The sequence below is a fragment of the Oncorhynchus tshawytscha genome, linkage group LG04 (assembly GCF_018296145.1).
Source record: "Oncorhynchus tshawytscha isolate Ot180627B linkage group LG04, Otsh_v2.0, whole genome shotgun sequence".
In the NCBI taxonomy this organism is placed as follows: domain Eukaryota; kingdom Metazoa; phylum Chordata; class Actinopteri; order Salmoniformes; family Salmonidae; genus Oncorhynchus; species Oncorhynchus tshawytscha.
Genome location: NC_056432.1, coordinates 21301274 through 21321724, shown reverse-complemented (window position 1 = coordinate 21321724; position 20451 = coordinate 21301274). Strand labels below are relative to the sequence as shown.

Genomic DNA, 20451 nt, shown 5'->3' with positions numbered 1-20451 from the left:
AGTGCTTACAGATGAAATGGGGCCCCATGCTAATGAATAGTCCTCTGATTGCAGGATTCCTCTTCCCGGATTACAGTGTAGCTCCACTGATGAGCAATTACATTTACAGTAGCTCTTGTCTCTGCTGCATATTCACATCATCACATCACTGTTCCTGCTACTCACCATCATACTGATCAGCAGCACTTAACTCTCGCTGTAGACAACAAAAGTCTGTGCCATTTGGTTTTAGTTCCTCTACCTCCTCCTCTTTCCTCTTTCTCTTCCTAAAGTAAAGTTTATTTCTGAAGTTTCATTTTCTGCCTGCTTTTCTTGTATTCACACCTTTTTATCTGTTCAGAGGAACCCTCATCCATACAATGTATCGCACCTTTTTATCTGTTCAGAGGAACCCTCATCCATACAATGTATCGCACCTTTTTATCTGTTCAGAGGAACCCTCATCCATACAATGTATCGCACCTTTTTATCTGTTCAGAGGAACCCTCATCCATACAATGTATCGCACCTTTTTATCTGCTCAGAGGAACCCTCATCCATTTATTTTTATCTGTTCAGAGGAACCCTCATCCATACAATGTATCGCACCTTTTATCTGTTCAGAGGAACCATCATCCATACAATGTATCGCACCTTTTTATCTGCTCAGAGGAACCCTCATCCATACAATGTATCGCACCTTTTTATCTGTTCAGAGGAACCCTCATCCATACAATGTATCGCACCTTTTTATCTGTTCAGAGGAACCCTCATCCATACAATGTATCGCACCTTTTTATCTGTTCAGAGGAACCCTCATCCATACAATGTATCGCACCTTTTTATCTGTTCAGAGGAACCCTCATCCATACAATGTATCGCACCTTTTTATCTGTTCAGAGGAACCCTCATCCATACAATGTATCGCACCTTTTTATCTGCTCAGAGGAACCCTCATCCATACAATGTATCGCACCTTTTTATCTGTTCAGAGGAACCCTCATCCATACAATGTATCGCACCTTTTTATCTGTTCAGAGGAACCCTCATCCATACAATGTATCGCACCTTTTTATCTGTTCAGAGGAACCCTCATCCATACAATGTATCGCACCTTTTTATCTGCTCAGAGGAACCCTCATCCATACAATGTATCACAATGATGTACAGAGAATAGCCTGTGACAAAAACAGTCATAATGGTCACAAGGACTTACACAATCTAACATAAATGACATACTGTAAACTAGAAAAAAATACAAGCTGTAAAAGCGCAGTGTTCTAGGAATGCCTCAGCTTGATGACAACTTTAAAAGGCCTCTTCCTGTCATCTTCTTCAAACTATTCACATCGGATATCAAGAATAACAGTCATGCAAGTCCACCACAAAATATGGGTTGAGTGGAGCTTTTTTTAAGCATCAGAGAATATTTTTTGTTGGAACACTACAGTTGTACTTAAACCTCATATTTAAAGTATTTCTGGCATGCAGGGTTATTCATCGGCTGTTTTTGTGACACAAGACAGAAGAAATATCTACATGAAGGACGTTCAACCCCACTCTCTATTCTAGACCCGAACTAGCTGGATGGGGGCCAGTAGTTGAAAACCATCTACAAGGGCATAGTAGTTGACACACTCTATACATAGCAGAGCATTGCTGAGAGAAACACCTCACTTTGAGGCCAAGAGCATGCTGTTTATGAACATTATGTTGAGTTAGTTTACAACAAAAAAAATAGTATATGTGTATTTTTGTTAAATATAGGAAGGAGAAATGTGAAAATCATGGAGACTGTACACAAAGTAGTTTCTGAATGCTACAACATGAAAACCGTAGAACAATAAGCTCAGATTCGTACTACAGCACACAGTACAACTATGCCTACACGAAGAAACATACACATATGCATTGAACATGAGGAGTAGCCTACCACTGAGGAAAACTGAGGAAATAGCTAACACAAATGATAAACTTAGACAACGCTCAAAGCCAACTGCCCACTTTGCAAAAATAAATATGAAACGTCAGCGTGAGTCAAAAATGTGTTTATTTATCAGGGTGACAACAACTGTTAAAACTGTACAGCAGTACTTCCGTTTGATTAATGATTGGCTACACTCACTACCCTATAATTCACTGTAACATCTTGGAAGCATCACCCTGACTGTGGCTACTCTATTGTATTGTACTGGCAGGAGGGGGGGGGGGTGTAGAGACTGTGGACCAAGCATCTGGAAGACTAGCGTATAGACTGTTTCCAAGCGGCCTTTTAGCTTACTGTATACACCCCTGCCCTCTCAGACATAGAATGAGAAATCAGTGTCTATATTCTTACATTAGCGGCGCCGACAGAGATGGCCGCCTCGCTTCGCGTTCCTAGGAAACTATGCAGTGTTTTGTTTTTTTACGTGTTATTTCTTACATTAGTACCCCAGGTCATCTTAGGTTTCATTACATACAGTCGAGAAGAACTACTGAATATAATATCAGCGTCAACTCACCATCAGTACGACCAAGAATATGTTTTTCGCGACGCGGATCCTGTGTTCTGCCTTTCAAACAGGACAACGGAATGGATCCCATGCAGCGACCCAAAAAAACGACTCAGAAAAAGAGGGAAACGAGGTGGTCTTCTGGTCAGACTCCGGAGACGGGCACATCGTGCACCACTCCCTAGCATTCTTTTCGCCAATGTCCAGTCTCTTGACAACAAGGTTGATGAAATCCGAGCAAGGGTAGCATTCCAGAGGGACATCAGAGACTGTAACGTTCTTTGCTTCACGGAAACATGGCTCACTGGAGAGACGCTATCGGAGGCGGTGCAGCCAGCGGGTTTCTCCACGCATCGCGCCGACAGAAACAAACATCTTTCTGGTAAGAAGAGGGGCGGGGCGTATGCCTTATGGCTAACGAGACATGGTGTGATGAAAGAAACATACAGGAACACAAATCCTTCTGTTCACCTGATTTAGAATTCCTCACAATCAAATGTAGACCGCATTATCTACCAAGAGAATTCTCTTCGATTATAATCACAGCCGTATATATCCCCCCCAAGCAGACACATCGATGGCTCTGAACAAACTTTATTTGACTCTTTGCAAACTGGAATCCATTTATCCGGAGGCTGCATTCATTGTAGCTGGGGATTTTAACAAGGCTAATCTGAAAACAAGACTCCCTAAATGTTATCAGCATATCGATTGCGCAACCAGGGGTGGAAAAACCTTGGATCATTGTTACTCTAACTTCCGCGACGCATATAAGGCCCTGCCCCACCCTCCTTTCGGAAAAGCTGACCACGACTCCATTTTGTTGATCCCTGCCTACAGACAGAAACTAAAACAAGAGGCTCCCACGCTGAGGTCTGTCCAACGCTGGTCCAACCAAGCTGATTCCACACTCCAAGACTGCTTCCATCACGTGGACTGGGATATGTTTCGTATTGCGTCAGATAACAATATTGACGAATACGCTGATTCGGTGTGCGAGTTCATTAGAACGTGCATTGAAGATGTTGTTCCCATAGCAACGATTAAAACATTCCCTAACCAGAAACCGTGGATTGATGGCAGCATTCGCGTGAAACTGAAAGCGCGAACCACTGCTTTTAATCAGGGCAAGGTGACTGGTAACATGACCGAATACAAACAGTGCAGCTATTCCCTCCGCAAGGCTATAAAAACAAGCTAAGCGTCAGTACAGAGACAAAGTAGAATCTCAATTCAACGGCTCAGACACAAGAGGCATGTGGCAGGGTCTACAGTCAATCACGGACTACAAGAAGAAATCCAGCCCAGTCACGGACCAGGATGTCTTGCTCCCAGGCAGACTAAATAACTTTTTTGCCCGCTTTGAGGACAATACAGTGCCACTGACACGGCCTGCAACGAAAACATGCGGACTCTCCTTCACTGCAGCCGAGGTGAGTAAGACATTTAAACGTGTTAACCCTCGCAAGGCTGCAGGCCCAGACGGCACCACCAGCCGCGCCCTCAGAGCATGCGCAGACCAGCCGGCCGGTGTGTTTACGGACATATTCAATCAATCCCTATACCAGTCTGCTGTTCCCACATGCTTCAAGAGGGCCACCATTGTTCCTGTTCCCAAGAAAGCTAAGGTAACTGAGCTAAACGACTACCGCCCCGTAGCACTCACTTCCGTCATCATGAAGTGCTTTGAGAGACTAGTCAAGGACCATATCACCTCCACCCTACCTGACACCCTAGACCCACTCCAATTTGCTTACCGCCACAGACGATGCAATCTCAACCACACTGCACACTGCCCTAACCCATCTGGACAAGAGGAATACCTATGTGAGAATGCTGTTCATCGACTACAGCTCGGCATTCAACACCATAGTACCCTCCAAGCTCGTCATCAAGCTCGAGACCCTGGGCCTCGACCCCGCCCTGTGCAACTGGGTACTGGACTTCCTGACGGGCCGTCCCCAGGTGGTGAGGGTAGGCAACAACATCTCCACCCCGCTGATCCTCAACACTGGGGCCCCACAAGGGTGTGTTCTAAGCCCTCTCCTGTACTCCCTGTTCACCCACGACTGCGTGGCCACGCACGCCTCCAACTCAATCATCAAGTTTGCGGACGACACAACAGTGGTAGGCTTGATTACCAACAACGACGAGACGGCCTACAGGGAGGAGGTGAGGGCCCTCGGAGTGTGGTGTCAGGAAAATAACCTCACACTCAACGTCAACAAAACTAAGGAGATGATTGTGGACTTCAGGAAACAGCAGAGGGAACACCCCCTATCCACATCGATGGAACAGTAGTGGAGAGGGTAGCAACTTTTAAGTTCCTCGGCATACACATCACAGACAAACTGGATTGGTCCACTCACACAGACAGCATCGTGAAGAAGGCGCAGCAGCGCCTCTTCAACCTCAGGAGGCTGAAGAAATTCGGCTTGTCACCAAAAGCACTCACAAACTTCTACAGATGTACAATCGAGAGCATCCTGGCGGGCTGTATCACCGCCTGGTACGGCAACTGCTCTGCCCACAACCGTAAGGCTCTCCAGAGGGTAGTGAGGTCTGCACAACGCATCACCGGGGGCAAACTACCTGCCCTCCAGGACACCTACACCACCCGATGTTACAGGAAGGCCATAAAGATCATCAAGGACATCAACCACCCAAGCCACTGCCTGTTCAACCCGCTATCATCCAGAAGGCGAGGTCAGTACAGGTGCATCAAAGCTGGGACCGAGAGACTGAAAAACAGCTTCTATCTCAAGGCCATCAGACTGTTAAACAGCCACCACTAACATTGAGTGGCTGCTGCCAACACACTGACACTGACACTGACTCAACTCCAGCCACTTTAATAATGGGAATTGATGGGAAATGATGTAAATATATCACTAGCCACTTTAAACAATGCTACCTTATATAATGTTACTTACCCTACATTATTCATCTCATATGCATATGTATATACTGTACTCTATATCATCGACTGCATCCTTATGTAATACATGTATCACTAGCCACTTTAACTATGCCACTTTGTTTACATACTCATCTCATATGTATATACTGTACTCGATACCATCTACTGTATCTTGCCTATGCTGCTCTGTACCATCACTCATTCATATATCCTTATGTACATATTCTTTATCCTCTTACACTGTGTATAAGACAGTAGTTTTGGAATTGTTAGTTAGATTAGTTGTTGGTTATTACTGGATTGTCGGAACTAGAAGCACAAGCATTTTGCTACACTCACATTAACATCTGCTAACCATGTGTATGTGACAAATAAAATTTGATTTTTTAATTTGATTTAACCAAGTTTAATTACGTATGTTTAGGCCTACAAATGATTTGATTCATATTTTGCACTAAATTACTAAATTCAAATGCATCGACACTGAGTATACAAAACATTAAGAACACCTCTTTGCATGACAGGCTGACCCCTTATTGATGTCACTTGTTAAATCCACGCTTGTAAGCAGGAATCAGGAGGATAGAATTATGGTCGGATTTTCCAATTGGAGGGCGGTGGAGAGCTTTGTATGCACCACACACAGAGATGCATACAGATCTCTCCCCCACCCTCCTTTCGGCAAATCCGACCATAATTCTATCCTCCTGATTCCTGCTTACAAGCAAAAACTAAAGCAGGAAGTACCAGTGACTCGCTCAACACAGAAGTGGTCAGATGGCGCGGATGCTACGCTACAGGACTGTTTTGCTATCACAGACTGGCATATGTTCCGGGATTCATCCAATGGCATTGAGGAGTATAGCACCTCAGTCATCGGCTTCATCAAAAAGTGCATTGACGACGTCGTCCCCACAGTGACCGTGCATACATATTCCAACCAGACGCCATGGATTACAGGCAACATCCGCATCAAGCTAAAGGCTAGAGCTGTCACTTTCAAGGAGTGGGACAGTAATCAGGAGGCCTATAAGAAATCCCCCTATGCCCTCAGACGAACCATCAAACAAGCAAAGCGTCAATACAAGATTAAGATTGAATCCTACTATACCGGCTCTGACGCTCGTCAGATGTGGCAGGGCTTGAAAACTATGACGGACTACAAAGGAAACCCAGACGCGAGCTGCCCAGTGATGCGAGCCTAACAGACGAGCTGGTAGGCTCGCGTAAAATGGCTTTTATGCTCGCTTCCAGGCAAGCAACACTGAAGCATGCATGAGAGCACCAGCTGTTCTGGATGACTGTGTGATAACGCTCTCAGTGGCCGATATGAGAAAGACCTTTAAATAGGTCAACATTCACAAAGCCGCGGGGCCAGATGGATTACCAAGACGTGTACTCAAAGCATGCGTGGACCAACTGGAAAGTGTCTTCATTGACATTTTCAACCCCTCCCTGACCGAGTCTGTAATACGTACATGTTTCAAGCATACCACCATAGACCCTGTGCCCAAGGAAGTCAAGGTAACCTGCCTAAATGATTACAGCCCTGTAGCACTCACGTCAGTATCCATGAAGTGTTTTGAAAGGCTGGTCATGGCTCACATCAACAGAGTCCTCCCGGATACCCTAGACCCACTCCAATTCGATTACCGCCCCAACAGATTCACAGATTACGCAATCTCAATCGCACTCCACACTGCCCTTTCCCACCTGGACAAAAGGAACAGCTATGTAAGAATGCTGTTCATTGACTACAGCTCAGTGTTCAACACTACAGTGCCCACGAAGCTCATCACTAAGCTAAGGACCCTGGGACTAAACACCTCCCTCTACAACTGGATCCTGGACATCCTGACGGGCCGCCTCCAGGTGGTAAGGGTAGGAAACAACATGTCTGCCTCAACACTGGGGCCCCTCAGGGGTGTGTATTTAGTCCCTCCTGTACTCCCTGTTTACCCACGACTCCAACACCATCATTAAGTTTGCTGATGACACAACAGTGGTAGAACTGATCACCGACAACGATGAGACAGGCTATGGTGCCAGGACAACAACCCCTCCCTCAATGTGAGCAAGACAAAGGAGCTGATCGTGGACTACAGGAAAAGGCGAGCCGAACAGGCCCCCATTAACATCAACAGGGCTGTAGTGGAGCGGGTCGAGAGTTTAAAGTTCCTTGTTGTCCACATCACCAACTATCTATCATGGTCCAAACACACCAAGACAGTCGTGAAGAGGGCACGACAAAACCTTTTTCCCCCCAGGAGACTGAAAAGATTTGGCAATGGTCCCCAGATCCTCAAAAAGTTATATAGCTGCACCATCGAGAGCATCCTGACATCCTGACTGGCATCATCGCCTGGTATGGCAACTGCTCGGCATCTGACCGTAAGGCGCTAAAGAGGGTAGTGCATACGGCCCAATACATCACTGAGGCCAAGCTTCCTGCAATCCAGGACCTATAGAATAGACAATGTCAGAGGAAAGCCCATAAAATTTTCAGAGACTCCAGTCACCCAAGTCATAGACTGTTTTCTCTGCTACCGCACGGCAAGCGGTACCGGAGCACCAAGGACCAAAAATCTCCTTAACAGCTTCTACCCCCAAGCCATTAGACTCCTGAACAATTAATCAAATGGCCACCGGACTATTACATTGACTCCCCCCTCCATTTGTTTTGTGCACTGCTGCAACTCGTTGTTTATTATCTATACATAGTCATTTCACCCCTACCTACATGTACAAATTGTCTCTAACCTGTATCCCCGCACACTGACTCGGGAACCGGTACCCCCTATATACAGCCTTGTTATTGTTATGTTATTGTGTTACTTTTTATTAATTTTTCTTTCGTTTATTTGGTAAATATTTTCTTAACTCTTCTTGAACTGCACTATTGGTTAAGGACTTGTAAGTAAGCATTTCACGGTAAGGTGAGCAAGTATTCGGAGCATGTGTATTCGGTGCATGTGACAAATAAAGTTTGGTTTGATTTGATGTGAAGGGGATGAGACAGGTTAAAGAAGGATTTTTAAGCCTTGAGACACTTGGAACATGGATTGTGTACGTGTGCCATACAGAAGGTGAATGGACAAGGCAATAGATGTGTGCCTTTGAAAGGGGTATGGTAATAGTAGGTGCCAGGGGCACCAGTTTGTGTCAAGAACTGCAACACTTCTGGGGTTTTCAAGCGCAACAGTTTCCCATGTGTATCAAGAATTGCCCACCACCTAAAGGACATCCAGCCAACTTGGCACAACTCTGGGAAGCATTGGAGTCAGCATCCCTGTTGAATGCTTTTGACACCTTGTAGAGTCTATTCCCCGACAAATTGAGGCTATTCTGAGGGCAAAATGGGGCGGGCGGGTGGGGGCAGGGGGGTAACTCAATATTAGGAAAGTGTTGCTAGTGTCTGGTATATCAATTTAAGTCTGCTTTGCTATTTCAGAAAATGAATGTAGTTGCCTATAAATGCAATAGCTCCTTCTTACCACTGAATGGGGTGAAAGCACTGCCTAAGGCAGCTCCTATCAACATTTCATGTTGGGGATGTCAACAGGTATGTCTCCACTCTTCACACAGTGATTAGGGATTCACCATTTATGCTCATCCAGACTACAGCTGTAAGAATTATACCATAACCTTACAATCTTAATTATCCCAACAATTTGTTTATATATTGTTAATACCAATTTTGGATTTCCTCATGTGGTCAGGGTCCAGGTCTGTCAATATGAACAAGGTCCGTTTTAGTATCTGATGTGTTGGAGGTGGTGATGTTTCCCATAAGGAACCACTTCAAACTTATTATTTCCCAGTTTGACTCAAAAAGCACATCTCTTTCATTGTTAAATGCAGATGTTGTTCAATCTGACAGTGTTTAGATATCAAAAATAAGGACTGCACGAAGGCACAGATAGACATTACCAAAACCTAGACTTGCAATGCAAGGGTATGTCCGTGTTTTTAGGCCAGAGCTCAGCCCCAAACCAAACTTAAACTTCCGCCCACCTTGGTACCATTTCTCAGGGGTTTTTCCTTTCTTTCCTTTCTCCTCACTCTCTCTCTCTATTGTCCCAGCTTCCTCCCTTCCTCCCTGCTCTCCCCAGCCCCTCAGCCCATCCTCACATGGAACAGTTGTATCCGGTTACTCTGCATTGTGCTGCGGCTCAATAGGAGCCCTGTTCAGTGTGATAGTGAGTGTGTGTGTGTTTGTGTGTGTGTGTGTGATCACCCCTAGCTAAACTCTCCATTGTAGCTAATCAGGTCAGACAGGACAGTGCCTTTAAAGAGGATGCTGTTACTGTACTGAGATTGGAAGCATAACAGGCAGTAGAGACTGTCTGTGTGACTTCTCAGTTTGTCCTAGCATTATTGGTCCGTCATTGATGTGCTAGCATTGATTTTTAGTATAACGTAAGTCTAATTAATATACCTCTATTGTATTATATACAGTATTTCTGCCATGCTTGTTCAGTTGGTGGTGTATCATTACGATGATGGGATTTTTTGTAAACCTCCATTTTTGTCAATTGGTGAAGGAGCTGAGAAATAAGACATATGGGATTACAATATTTGAGGGGATTATAATGATGATATATTTTATCTATCATGGCAAGACTTCAAATTGTGTACCCCTCTAGGGTGTCACATTGCGCTCTACTAGTGGATCCTTTCGATTGGATACATCCATGATGGCTCCGCCCAATACACATGTATTCTGAGCCAGTCCCTCGCGCCCTTCGGTGACACAGCCCAGCTCACCTGAGGATTCTCATATAGCCATAACAGTCACCTGTACCATCAGGGTCGGAACCCATCACACCACAAACAACTTTCACAGGACCTGCTTCAGCACACGTTCATATGTAAGTACTTTTTTCTTTGAAGTTCTTTATTTTCCAAAAGTTTGTAAATAGATTATGATTATGTATGTTGAACTTATTTCTGTTGTGTGACCTGAAATTGACAGTTAACAGGTTTTTTAGTGTTCGGTAAGCACGGTTTTCTTTGTATTTTCTCAGTTCACACTGGGGAGGGGAGAGTTCAAACACAATGTACAGTAGGTCTGAAGCAGTGACATCTAGATGCTAAATTCATTTGTCTTGTGCAAAGAGATTTAGACTTCAGCTTCATGGATATTAGATGAGTGGATGATTTTGGATGATTTCAAACATACTGTATTGTTCGCTAAAGCAATATTGACTGAGAGTCTATTGTGCACAATTGACATGAGCAAAGGGTATTGTTAATTTAAACCACCAGTTCAGAATATTATGAGTTTAGGTCTGAGCTCTGTGTCCTGTATGTTTCTATAATGACACAACACTGCATTTACAGTGGGTTTATAGTCCAGCTGCTATATGATTACAAATAACAGAATAGTTCAAACAGTGTGTTTTAGTCCTTCTCTACTCTGCTTAGTAGTGTGGTTAAGGTTATGGTTAGTTTCTAATTCAGATTTTTAGGAGAGAAATGTAATAACTTTTGCCTTTGCAGCTTGGCCAGTTAGTGACAACTGACAACACTCTACTCTCTCCACCACTCTGCCCCAGCACAGCAGAAACGCACTATGTCCTCTACCTTCTCCATGCGCAGCTACTCAGCCCGCCAGCCATCCTTCTCCAGCATGTCTCTGAGAGACAGCAGTAGTAGTGGTGGCAGGAGCCGCTCCAAAGCCCCTGTCTCCTCCCTGTCCTCTGCCAGCACCCTGTCCCTCTCCCGCTCCCTCTCCATGGGCAACGGGCTCAATGTCCTGGGCGCCCTCTCCTCCCTGAACGGCATGGGTGTGGGCGCCAGCGACAAGGAGACCATGCAGGGCCTGAATGACCGGCTGTCCAACTACCTGGACAAGGTCCGCTCCCTGGAGCGATCCAACGCTGAGCTGGAGCTCAAGATCAAACAACTGATGCTGGAGCGGGCCCCCAAAGGTCACGATATCGAGGGTATGATGGCCCAGGCTCACGCCATTGGACAGGAGGTCAGTGCCCACCTGGCCGTAATGATGAATATGATATGTAATCAGCTAGTCAGTAATTGTGTATAGGTCACAATACCTGGGTACCCTTATTGTTTACATTGTGTAGTCCTATTCCACAAACGTCTCCTGTATGTGCCCTGCCATGCTCCTCAACTTTCTTCTTTCACTAGTACATCAGATCTGACTGCTGTCCTGCGATGGGACACTTTCAGATGTGTATCTATGTGCTTTAGTGTCTAACTTTAAAGTAAATGTGTTCCTTCCTTCCTGCTACTTCTCAGGTGAGAAAGAAGACCCTGGAGAATGCCCGCATCATGCTAGAGATTGATAACGCCAAGCTGGCCGCCGATGACTTCAGGGTCAAGTGAGTGCCAAACATAGATTTAGGAATTAGAATACTAGAATGGACATGAACCTTCTTATGATGGGATAAAGGTCAGCTATTTTGGTCAGGGAGTTGGTCAACCATGGTTTGCCAGTGCTTTCACCCCATTCTGGAACTTTTAGGGTTCATGACATAGCCCCTCTAGTAATTGAATAAGATCTCTATGGTGCCAACACAGAGGGGCTTTTATTTTACCTGCCTGTCTGTGAGATTCACATGGGAGTGCTAGACTACGTTGCACTTTGGATAAATGACCTCTCTGTCAGGCCGAGAAATAAGAGCCTGCTCCCACGGTACTCACAGACTGAAAGGAGGCCATCAGTTAGCACTGGCCATGATAGATAGATAGATAGGGTCAAGGAAACATCCATTTCAGAGGAATCTGTGGTTGGCAAGGTGAAGCACAAATCAACAGGCGCCAGAGTTGTCTGTGTCAAGGTCCCTATCTATTCACAATGTACTGATGGTATACAGTCAAATGTTGGAATGCAGCAGTGCTCACAGAATGTGTAGATGTGTCTGCTGACCGAGGTATGGTTAAGTGTGTGTGTTTACCTGCGTGCGTGTGTCTGCATACCGGCGTGTGTATCCGTGTGTGTCCATGACTGTGTGCTATGCATTTGTTACCATCCATTTGTGTAGATGGGAGGCTGAGGCCACACTGTGCCAGTCTGTAGAGAGGGACTGTCTGGCTCTCCGGAGGGCCAAGTCAGACCACGACCAGATCATAGCCACCCTGAGAGGAGACCTGGACAGCCTGAAGGAGGAGCTCTACTTCCTCAAGAAGAATCACGATGAGGTGAGAGCTCCGCTGCATGGGTCAAAACTGATGAGTCAATACTGATGGGTCAATACTGATGAGTAATTACACATCAACCTAATCACTTCACACGTTGTCAAACTGTTTTTGGTTCAGGGGAGGTTTGTTCCAGGAAACAGAGTTGTATTCCAGATTGTCCCAGTGCACAAACTCTTAAATATGAATTACATCCTCAAAAAAACATGAGGCTTCATATGGTATCCTTATGGCATCTTGTTTTACTTCGTAAAATGTTTATTATTTTAGGCAAATGGTGCTTGTTGGTACATGGGTAATTGTGTTCAAATTAAAAATATATTTTAATTTGGTACGTGAATACAGTTTCATTCCCCCATGCATGTTGAATGTCACTGAAATATAATCATGGGTAGAATGACCACACCCTGTAGTCTTTGAGTCTAGTGATACTATGATCATACAGACTACTGCACACACACACACACACACACACACACACACACACACACACACACACACACATCATTACGTAAGCTCCACTAGCCACAGGGAGTGTGTGTGTTTAGACAGCCAGGTGTGGTGTCCAGGATGTGGCCGACAACTCAGGCTCCCTAGTAAAAATTATATCTCCCACACACACACACAATATTACCTCTGAATAATTCATAATAATAATAAATAATTTATTGGGTTCTTATATTTGTGCTAATTCACATATGTACTAGTGTATATTAACTGACAATAGAGTGTCAATGTTTCCATCAGATACCTTTTTAAGAGCTCACCTGGCTGCCTCCCCATAGAACCAGCAACAACACACTGACCTCAACTGTCGCCTGACATCTGGGTGTTAGTGTGTGCATGGAGGTGCAGATTAGAACCTATCAGTATCAGCCATTGTGTTTGTCTCTCTCTATCAGGGTTGGGATCAATTCCATTCCAATTCTAACTCCAGTTTAATTCCTGAGGTGACTGCATTGAAATGGAGTTGACCCCAACTATGGTCTCTGTCCCTGTAGGAGATGGGCTCCATGAAGGCCCGTATGGCCAACGAGCAGGTGAATGTGGAGGTGGATGCAGCCCAGGGCCCAGACCTTGGGGCCATTATGGCTGAGCTGAGGAACCAGTATGAGGGCATTGCGCGTAAGAACAAGGAGGACTCAGAGACCTGGTACCTTAAGAAGGTCAGTGAGACATCTGACATGGTAATGATGAAGAACTCAGCTGAGCTCAGTAGGATGTCTACAGTATATCATCTGTGTTTGTGAACGTGGTACTGTATGTGGGTAGATGTACTTATGACTGCTGTGTGTATGCAACACTGCTGGTGCAATGGAATACTTATTCAGTTGTTTACTGTATGTACACGTATGATATATGTGTGTGTGTGTGTGTGTGCACTTGTGTCTGCATGTGTGTGTGTGTATGTGTGTACGTGTGTGTGTGTTTTGCAGCTGGAGTCAGTGCAGTCAGAGGTAAAGGAGAGCGGTGAGGCGCTACGCTGTGCTCAGAGTGAGCTCAGCGAGAGACGCCGCTCCCTACAGGCCCTGGAGGGGGAACTGGACAGTCTGCGCAAACAGGTACTGCAGCAGTCCTTCAGCTGTCCAAACGCCACCTTCTGTCGACACGCCCCTTTCAGTCCAGACACACGCGCTTCAGCTGTACAGACACAGCCCCTTTCTGTCCAGACACACCCCTTTCAACAGTCCAGACACACACCCTTTCTGTCCAGACACACCCTTATCTGTCCTCTACCATTTCCTCGGCCTCTACCAATGCTTTCTCCCTGATGAGAAGCAGGGTTGGGGTCAATTCATTTTGGATTTTGAGGATACTGAATCACTGGGCATCATTGTAAAATGAACCCTGTGGGAGGTGCATGGAAAAACACTGCTCAAATAGATTGAGTCATCCTCTCTTAGTGTGTTGCTTCACATCTGCATCTGTTTTGCCATTATAAAGAAATAGTGCTGCAGTGCACACAGTGAATATCCTCTGCTCTCCTAAGTGAATGGAGGTAAATGGAGGTCAATTCATCAATGTGTCAGGACCCAGACAGAGCCAGACAAATCAAGGTCATATCTGTGGCACTGTCAGTAACATGTGAGGGTAGATATATACATCCCGCAGCAGCTCCAGATCTACATAGAGAAGGCGCTGGTTTGGAAAACAGATCATGTGTGTTTGTTCAACCTGATAAAGAACCTAATGTCTCTATAAGCTGAAGAATGATGAGTGAGGATGACACTCCCTGGTCTTGCTGGTCAATTGGTGAGGGTTGACAGATGGTAAATTGATGAGCCAGGTGTGGAATTCGAGAGCCATATACAGACTGTGTAGTTCTACTCAGGAGCATATAACATGGCTGCTGTGTCTGTATATAATATTAGTGCGCCAGCTTGAAAAGTGATGAGCTAGTGCCAAGCTACAACAATTTGGCAGCCATATTTGTGTATAACATAAGCATTACAGTGATGAGTGGTGTAGTGGTAAGACACTATCACATTTCTAGCATGCCTGAGTATAAAATTAGCGCCTTAGCTTAGCGACGATCCCAACATCTAGCTAAACACAGTAGGTTAACTTGGCTGCCCTGGCCTGTCCTGTCTGTCCCCAATGCAGGTGGGTGTGTTGGAAGGGAACCTGAGAGAGACAGGCCATAAGTATGCTCTGGAGATGGACAGTCTGCAAGCCATGCTGTCTCAGCTGGAGGAGGAGCTGTCCCAGCTGCGTCTGGACATGCAGCGCAACAAGACAGACTATGAACAGCTGCTCCGCATCAAGCAGAACCTGGAGCTGGAGATTGCCACCTACAGGAGACTGTTGGAGGGAGAGGAAATGTGAGTCCCTCTATTGATTTATTTTAATATTTGTATTCATTTTTTAAGCTCAGATTTACACAGACATAATTATTATGAAGATTGACATTCCCTCACCTCCCTCACTGACATTCCCTCAGATTTGAACATAAATACAGTAAGATACTGGGGGAGAATTATTCTTCTTGGTATGAGTTATTTGGAAACAAGCCTGAGCCTTGGTGAACTGTCGTCTAATTCTGACGGTAAATGAGACAAGAGCCTGGTGACAATGTTACCACTGTATGTGTGACTTGGCTTACTTCTGTCATATGTACACTGAACAAAAACATAAACGCAACATGTAAAGTGTTGGTTCCATGTTTCATGAGCTGAAGTAAAAGATCCCAGAAATGTTCCATATGCACAAAAAGCTTATTTGTCTCACATTTTGTGCACAAATATGTTTACAATCCTGTTAGTGAGCATTTTTTCTTTGCCATGATAATCCATCCACCTGACAGTTGTGGCATATTAAGAAGCTGATTCAACAGCATTACCATTACACGGGTACACCTTGTGCTGGGGAAAATAAAAGGCCACTTTAAATGTACAGTTTTTCCACACAACACAATGTCACAGATGTATCAAGTTTTGAGGGAGGGTGCAATTGGAATGCTGAAGGAAGGAATGTCCAAAAGGGCTGTTGCCAGAGAATGTAATGTTCATTTCTCTACCATAAGCCAGAGATTGGTGGTCAAACATCATGTTCTAAAACATTGTTTTAGAACATTTGTCAAAATGTCCAACAGGCTTCACAACCGCAGACCACGTGTAAGGTGCCATGTGGGGAAGCAGTTTACTGACATCAATGTTATGAACAGAGTGCCACATGGTGGCGGTGGGGTTATGGTATGGGCAGGCATAAACTACGGACAACGAACACAACTGCATTTTAGCGATGGCAATTTGAATGCACAGAGACACCATGACGAGATCCTGAGGCCCATTGTTGTGCCATTCCTCCGCCGCCATCACCTCATGTTTCAGCATGATAATGCACAGCCCCATGTCACAAGGATCTATACACAATTCCTGGAAGCTGAAAGTTCTTCCATGACCTACAGTCGCGGCCAAAAGTTTTGTGAATGACACAAATATTAATTTTCACAAGGTCTGCTGCCTCAGTTTGTTTGATGGAAATTTGCATATACTCCAGAATGTTATGAAGAGTGATCAGATGAATTGCAATTAATTGCAAAGTCCCTATTTGCCATGCAAATGAACTGAATCCCCCCCAAAAACATTTCCACTGCATTTCAGCCCTGCCACAAAAGGACCAGCTAACATCAGGTCAGTGATTATCTTGTTAACACAGGTGTGAGTGTTGACGAGGACAAGGCTGGAGATCACTCTGTCATGCTGATTGAGTTTGAATTACAGACTGGAAGCTTCAAAAGGAGGGTGGTGCTTGGAATCATTGTTCTTCCTCTGTCAACCATGGTTTCTGCAAGGAAACACGTGCCGTCATCATTGCTTTGCACAAAAAGGGCTTCACAGGCAAGGATATTGCTGCCAATAAGATTGCACCTAAAACAACCATTTATCGGATCACCAAGAACTTCAAGGAGAGCTGTTCAATTGTTGTGAAGAAGGCTTCAGGGCGCCCAAGAAAGTCCAGCAAGCACAAGGACCGTCTCGTAAAGTTGATTCAGTAGCAGGATCGGGGCACCACCAGTACAGAGCTTGCTCAGGAATGGCAGCAGGCAGGTGTGGGTGCATCTGCACGCACAGTGAGGCAAAGAGTTTTGTAGGATGGCCTGGTGTCAAGGAGGGCAGCAAAGAAGCCAATTCTCTCCATGAAAAACATCAGGGACAGACTGATATTCTGCAAAAGGTACAGGGATTGGACTGCTGAGGACTGGGGTAAAGTCATTTTCTCTGATGAATCCCCTTTCTGAATGTTTGGGGCATCCGGAAAAAAGCTTGTCCGGAGAAGACAAGGTGAGCGCTACCATCAGTCCTGTGTCATACCAACAGTAAAGCATCCTGAGACCATTCATGTGTGGGGTTGCTTCTCAGCCAAGGGAGTGGGCTCACTCATAATCTTGCCTAAGAACACAGCCATGAATAAAGAATGGTACCAACACATCCTCCAAGAGCAACTTCTCCCAACCATCCAGGAACAGTTTGGTGACCAACAATGCCTTTTCCAGCATGATGGATCACCTTGCCATAAGGCAAAAGTGATAACTAAGTGGCTCGGGGAACAAAACATTGATATTTTGGGTCCATGGTCTGGAAACTCCCCAGACCTTAATCCCATTGAGAACTTGTGTCAATCCTCAAGAGGCGGGTGGACAAAAAACCCCCCCACAAATTCTGACAAACTCCAAGCATTGATTATGCAAGAATGGGCTGCCATCAGTCAGGATGTGGCCCAGAAGTTAATTGACAGCATGCCAGGACGGATTGCAGAGGACTTGAAAAAGAAGGGTCAACACTGCAAATATTGACTCTTTGCATTAACTTCATGTAATTGTCAATAAAAGCCGTTGACACTTATGAAATGCTTGTAGGTTAGATTACTCGTTGGTTATTACTGCATTGTTGGAACTAGAAGCATTTCGCTACACTCGCATTAACATCTGCTAACCATGTGTATGTGACAAATAAAATCAGATTTGATTTAATTTAATTATACTTCAGTATTCCATAGTAACAGCTGACAAAAATATCTAAAGACACTGAACAGCAAACTTAATATTTGTGTCAGTCTCAAAAATGTTGGCCAGGACTGTACATATTTAACAGACATGTCACCTGTTGAGCATGTTTGAGATGCTCTGGATTGACAGCTTGTTCCAGTTTCCGCCAATATCCAGCAACTTCGCACTGCCATTGAAGAGGAGTAGGACAACATTCCACAAGCCAATGGCAGTCACGCCCCAACCTTTAAAAAAAAACTTCTTAAGGCTAGGGGGCGGTATTTTCACGTCCGGATGAAAAGCGTGCCCAAAGTAAACTGCCTGCTACTCAGGCCCAGAAGCTAGGATATGCATATTATTAGTAGATTTGGATAGAAACCACTTTGAAGTTTCTAAAACTGTTTGAAGATGTCTGTGAGTATAACAGAACTTATTTGGCAGGCGAAACCCCGGGGACAAACCATCCAGGAAAAACATTTTTTGAGGTCACTCTCTTTTCAATGGGTTTTCTACGGGGATCTGGATTTCTAAGGCACTTGCTTGCAGTTCCTATCGCTTCCACTAGACGTCAACAGTCTTTAGAAATTGGTTGATGTTTATCTGTTGTGTAATGAAGAAGTAGGGCAGTTCAGAACGAGGGTTGAGTGAAGTGTACTGTTTGTTAGAGGCGTGCGACCTGAAAGCACGCTCCACTTTGTTTTCGTCCGGTATTGAATACAGTTTATCCTGTCTTAAATTGCATCAATTATTCACGTTAAAAAATACCTAAAGTTGTATTAGGAAAGTTGTTTGAAATGTTTGGAACAAGTTTACATGTAACTTACTAGATATTTTGTAGTCATGTGGCGCGAGTTGGAACCAGTGTTTTTCTGGATCAAACGCGCCAAATAAATGGACATTTTGGGTATATAACGACGGAATTTATTGAACAAAAGGACCGTTGGTGATGTTTATGGGACATTTTGGAGTGCCAACAAAAGATCTTTAAAGGTAAGGCATGAATTATAATTTCCAATTTCTGAGTTTTGTGTCGCGCCCGGCGGGTTGAAATATGAATGTCATGTGTTTGTTTTGTGGGGTGCTATCCTCTGATAATCGCATGGTTTGCTTTTGCCGTAAAGCCTTTTTCAAATCTGAGAGAAGTGTAGCTTTAATGTGGTGTATTGCATGTGTGATTTCATGAAAGTTTAATATTTATAGTAATTTAATTGGAATTTGGCGCTCTGCCATTTCACCGGATGTTGTCAAATCGATCCCGTAACGGGATTTGATCCCTTGATCCCTAAGAAGTTTTAAAGGTATCTGTGGCCAACAGATGCATATCTGTATTCCCAGTCATGTGAAATCTAAAGATTAGAGCCTAATGAATTTATTTCAATTGACTGATTTCCTTATATGAACTGTAACTCTGTAAAATCTTTGAAACTGTCGCATGTTGCATTTATATTTTTGTTCAGTGTAAGTAAACTGTGTTTTATTGATTTGACTTTCAGGATCAAGGAAATGCCTCCAACTAAAAGTAAGTACATTGTCAGATAATTTCTTCTCTAACCTCTATCCCAGCCTTTAAAATCCTGGCAGCCATTTTGTGCCACACACCAGCTATTACAGTGTACTAGTGCTGATAAGTGGAAACTGAAACTGTGGATCTGTTCTGTGTTACAGAGGAGCCCGAGGTGAGGACCAGGAAGATCGTGAAGGTGGTCACCCAGACCATGATCAACGGCAGGGTAGTGGAAGAATCCAGTGAGGTGGAGCAGATCAAAGACAGCAAGAAATAAGATAATCAGCTCCATTCATTTATATCTTCATTATCTTCCTCTTCATCACATACACAGAGCCTTGGCCCTCCACATTCTAGTTGAAATCACAAATTTGTAAAAGAATGCTTTTTAATCTACAAACAAGGACAGTCTGAGTCGACTAAGGAGATGTTCGACCACCAATCTCTGGACATGCAGTAACTGGAGACTAAAATGTGGGAAATTTGTGGGGTCAATGTATAATCAATATAGGGAATATATAATTTTGGGATTTATTTGGGAAATAGTAAACAGTAGTAGGCTAATTGTGGACTAGAAGTGTGTCTGTTTTTATATGAGCGGGAGAGCATGAGAGATCCCTTCGACATTCTACTTTACATTAAGTTCTTTACGGCATATAGTAACTTTGCAACTATGCTGTACATTCACCAAAATGTAATTATGCCTATATTGTAGCTGCAGATAAATGTAATGATTGTATTGTAATGAAAGGAAACTCTCTGTTAGCAGTAGTTACAAAGTGGAATACAATTAAAAGTAAGTACATTGTCAGATAATTTCCATATGGAATTGTATTAAATATAATATATATATATATATATATATATATATATATATATACACACACTACCGTTCAAATGT

The 20451-nt window shown here is 44.2% G+C and overlaps 1 protein-coding gene across 3 annotated transcripts in view; it reads left to right on the top strand.

Moving 5' to 3' along the window:
* LOC112232805 (keratin, type I cytoskeletal 18) overlaps positions 1-20451 on the top strand; it is a 23855-nt gene extending 3404 nt beyond the window's left edge. The window contains exons 2-11 of one of the 3 annotated variants that reach the window (XM_024400034.1): positions 10041-10265; positions 10422-10459; positions 10953-11377; positions 11659-11741; positions 12405-12561; positions 13560-13724; positions 13995-14120; positions 15163-15380; positions 19540-19565; positions 19712-20451. In XM_024400034.1, coding sequence (XP_024255802.1) covers positions 10453-10459; positions 10953-11377; positions 11659-11741; positions 12405-12561; positions 13560-13724; positions 13995-14120; positions 15163-15380; positions 19540-19565; positions 19712-19827 — 1323 coding nt within the window. In that variant the 5' untranslated portion in view covers positions 10041-10265; positions 10422-10452 and the 3' untranslated portion in view covers positions 19828-20451. The remainder of the gene's footprint in view (positions 1-10040; positions 10266-10421; positions 10460-10952; positions 11378-11658; positions 11742-12404; positions 12562-13559; positions 13725-13994; positions 14121-15162; positions 15381-19539; positions 19566-19711) is intronic. The other 2 variants (XM_024400035.1, XM_024400036.1) reach the window with 2 other exon arrangements.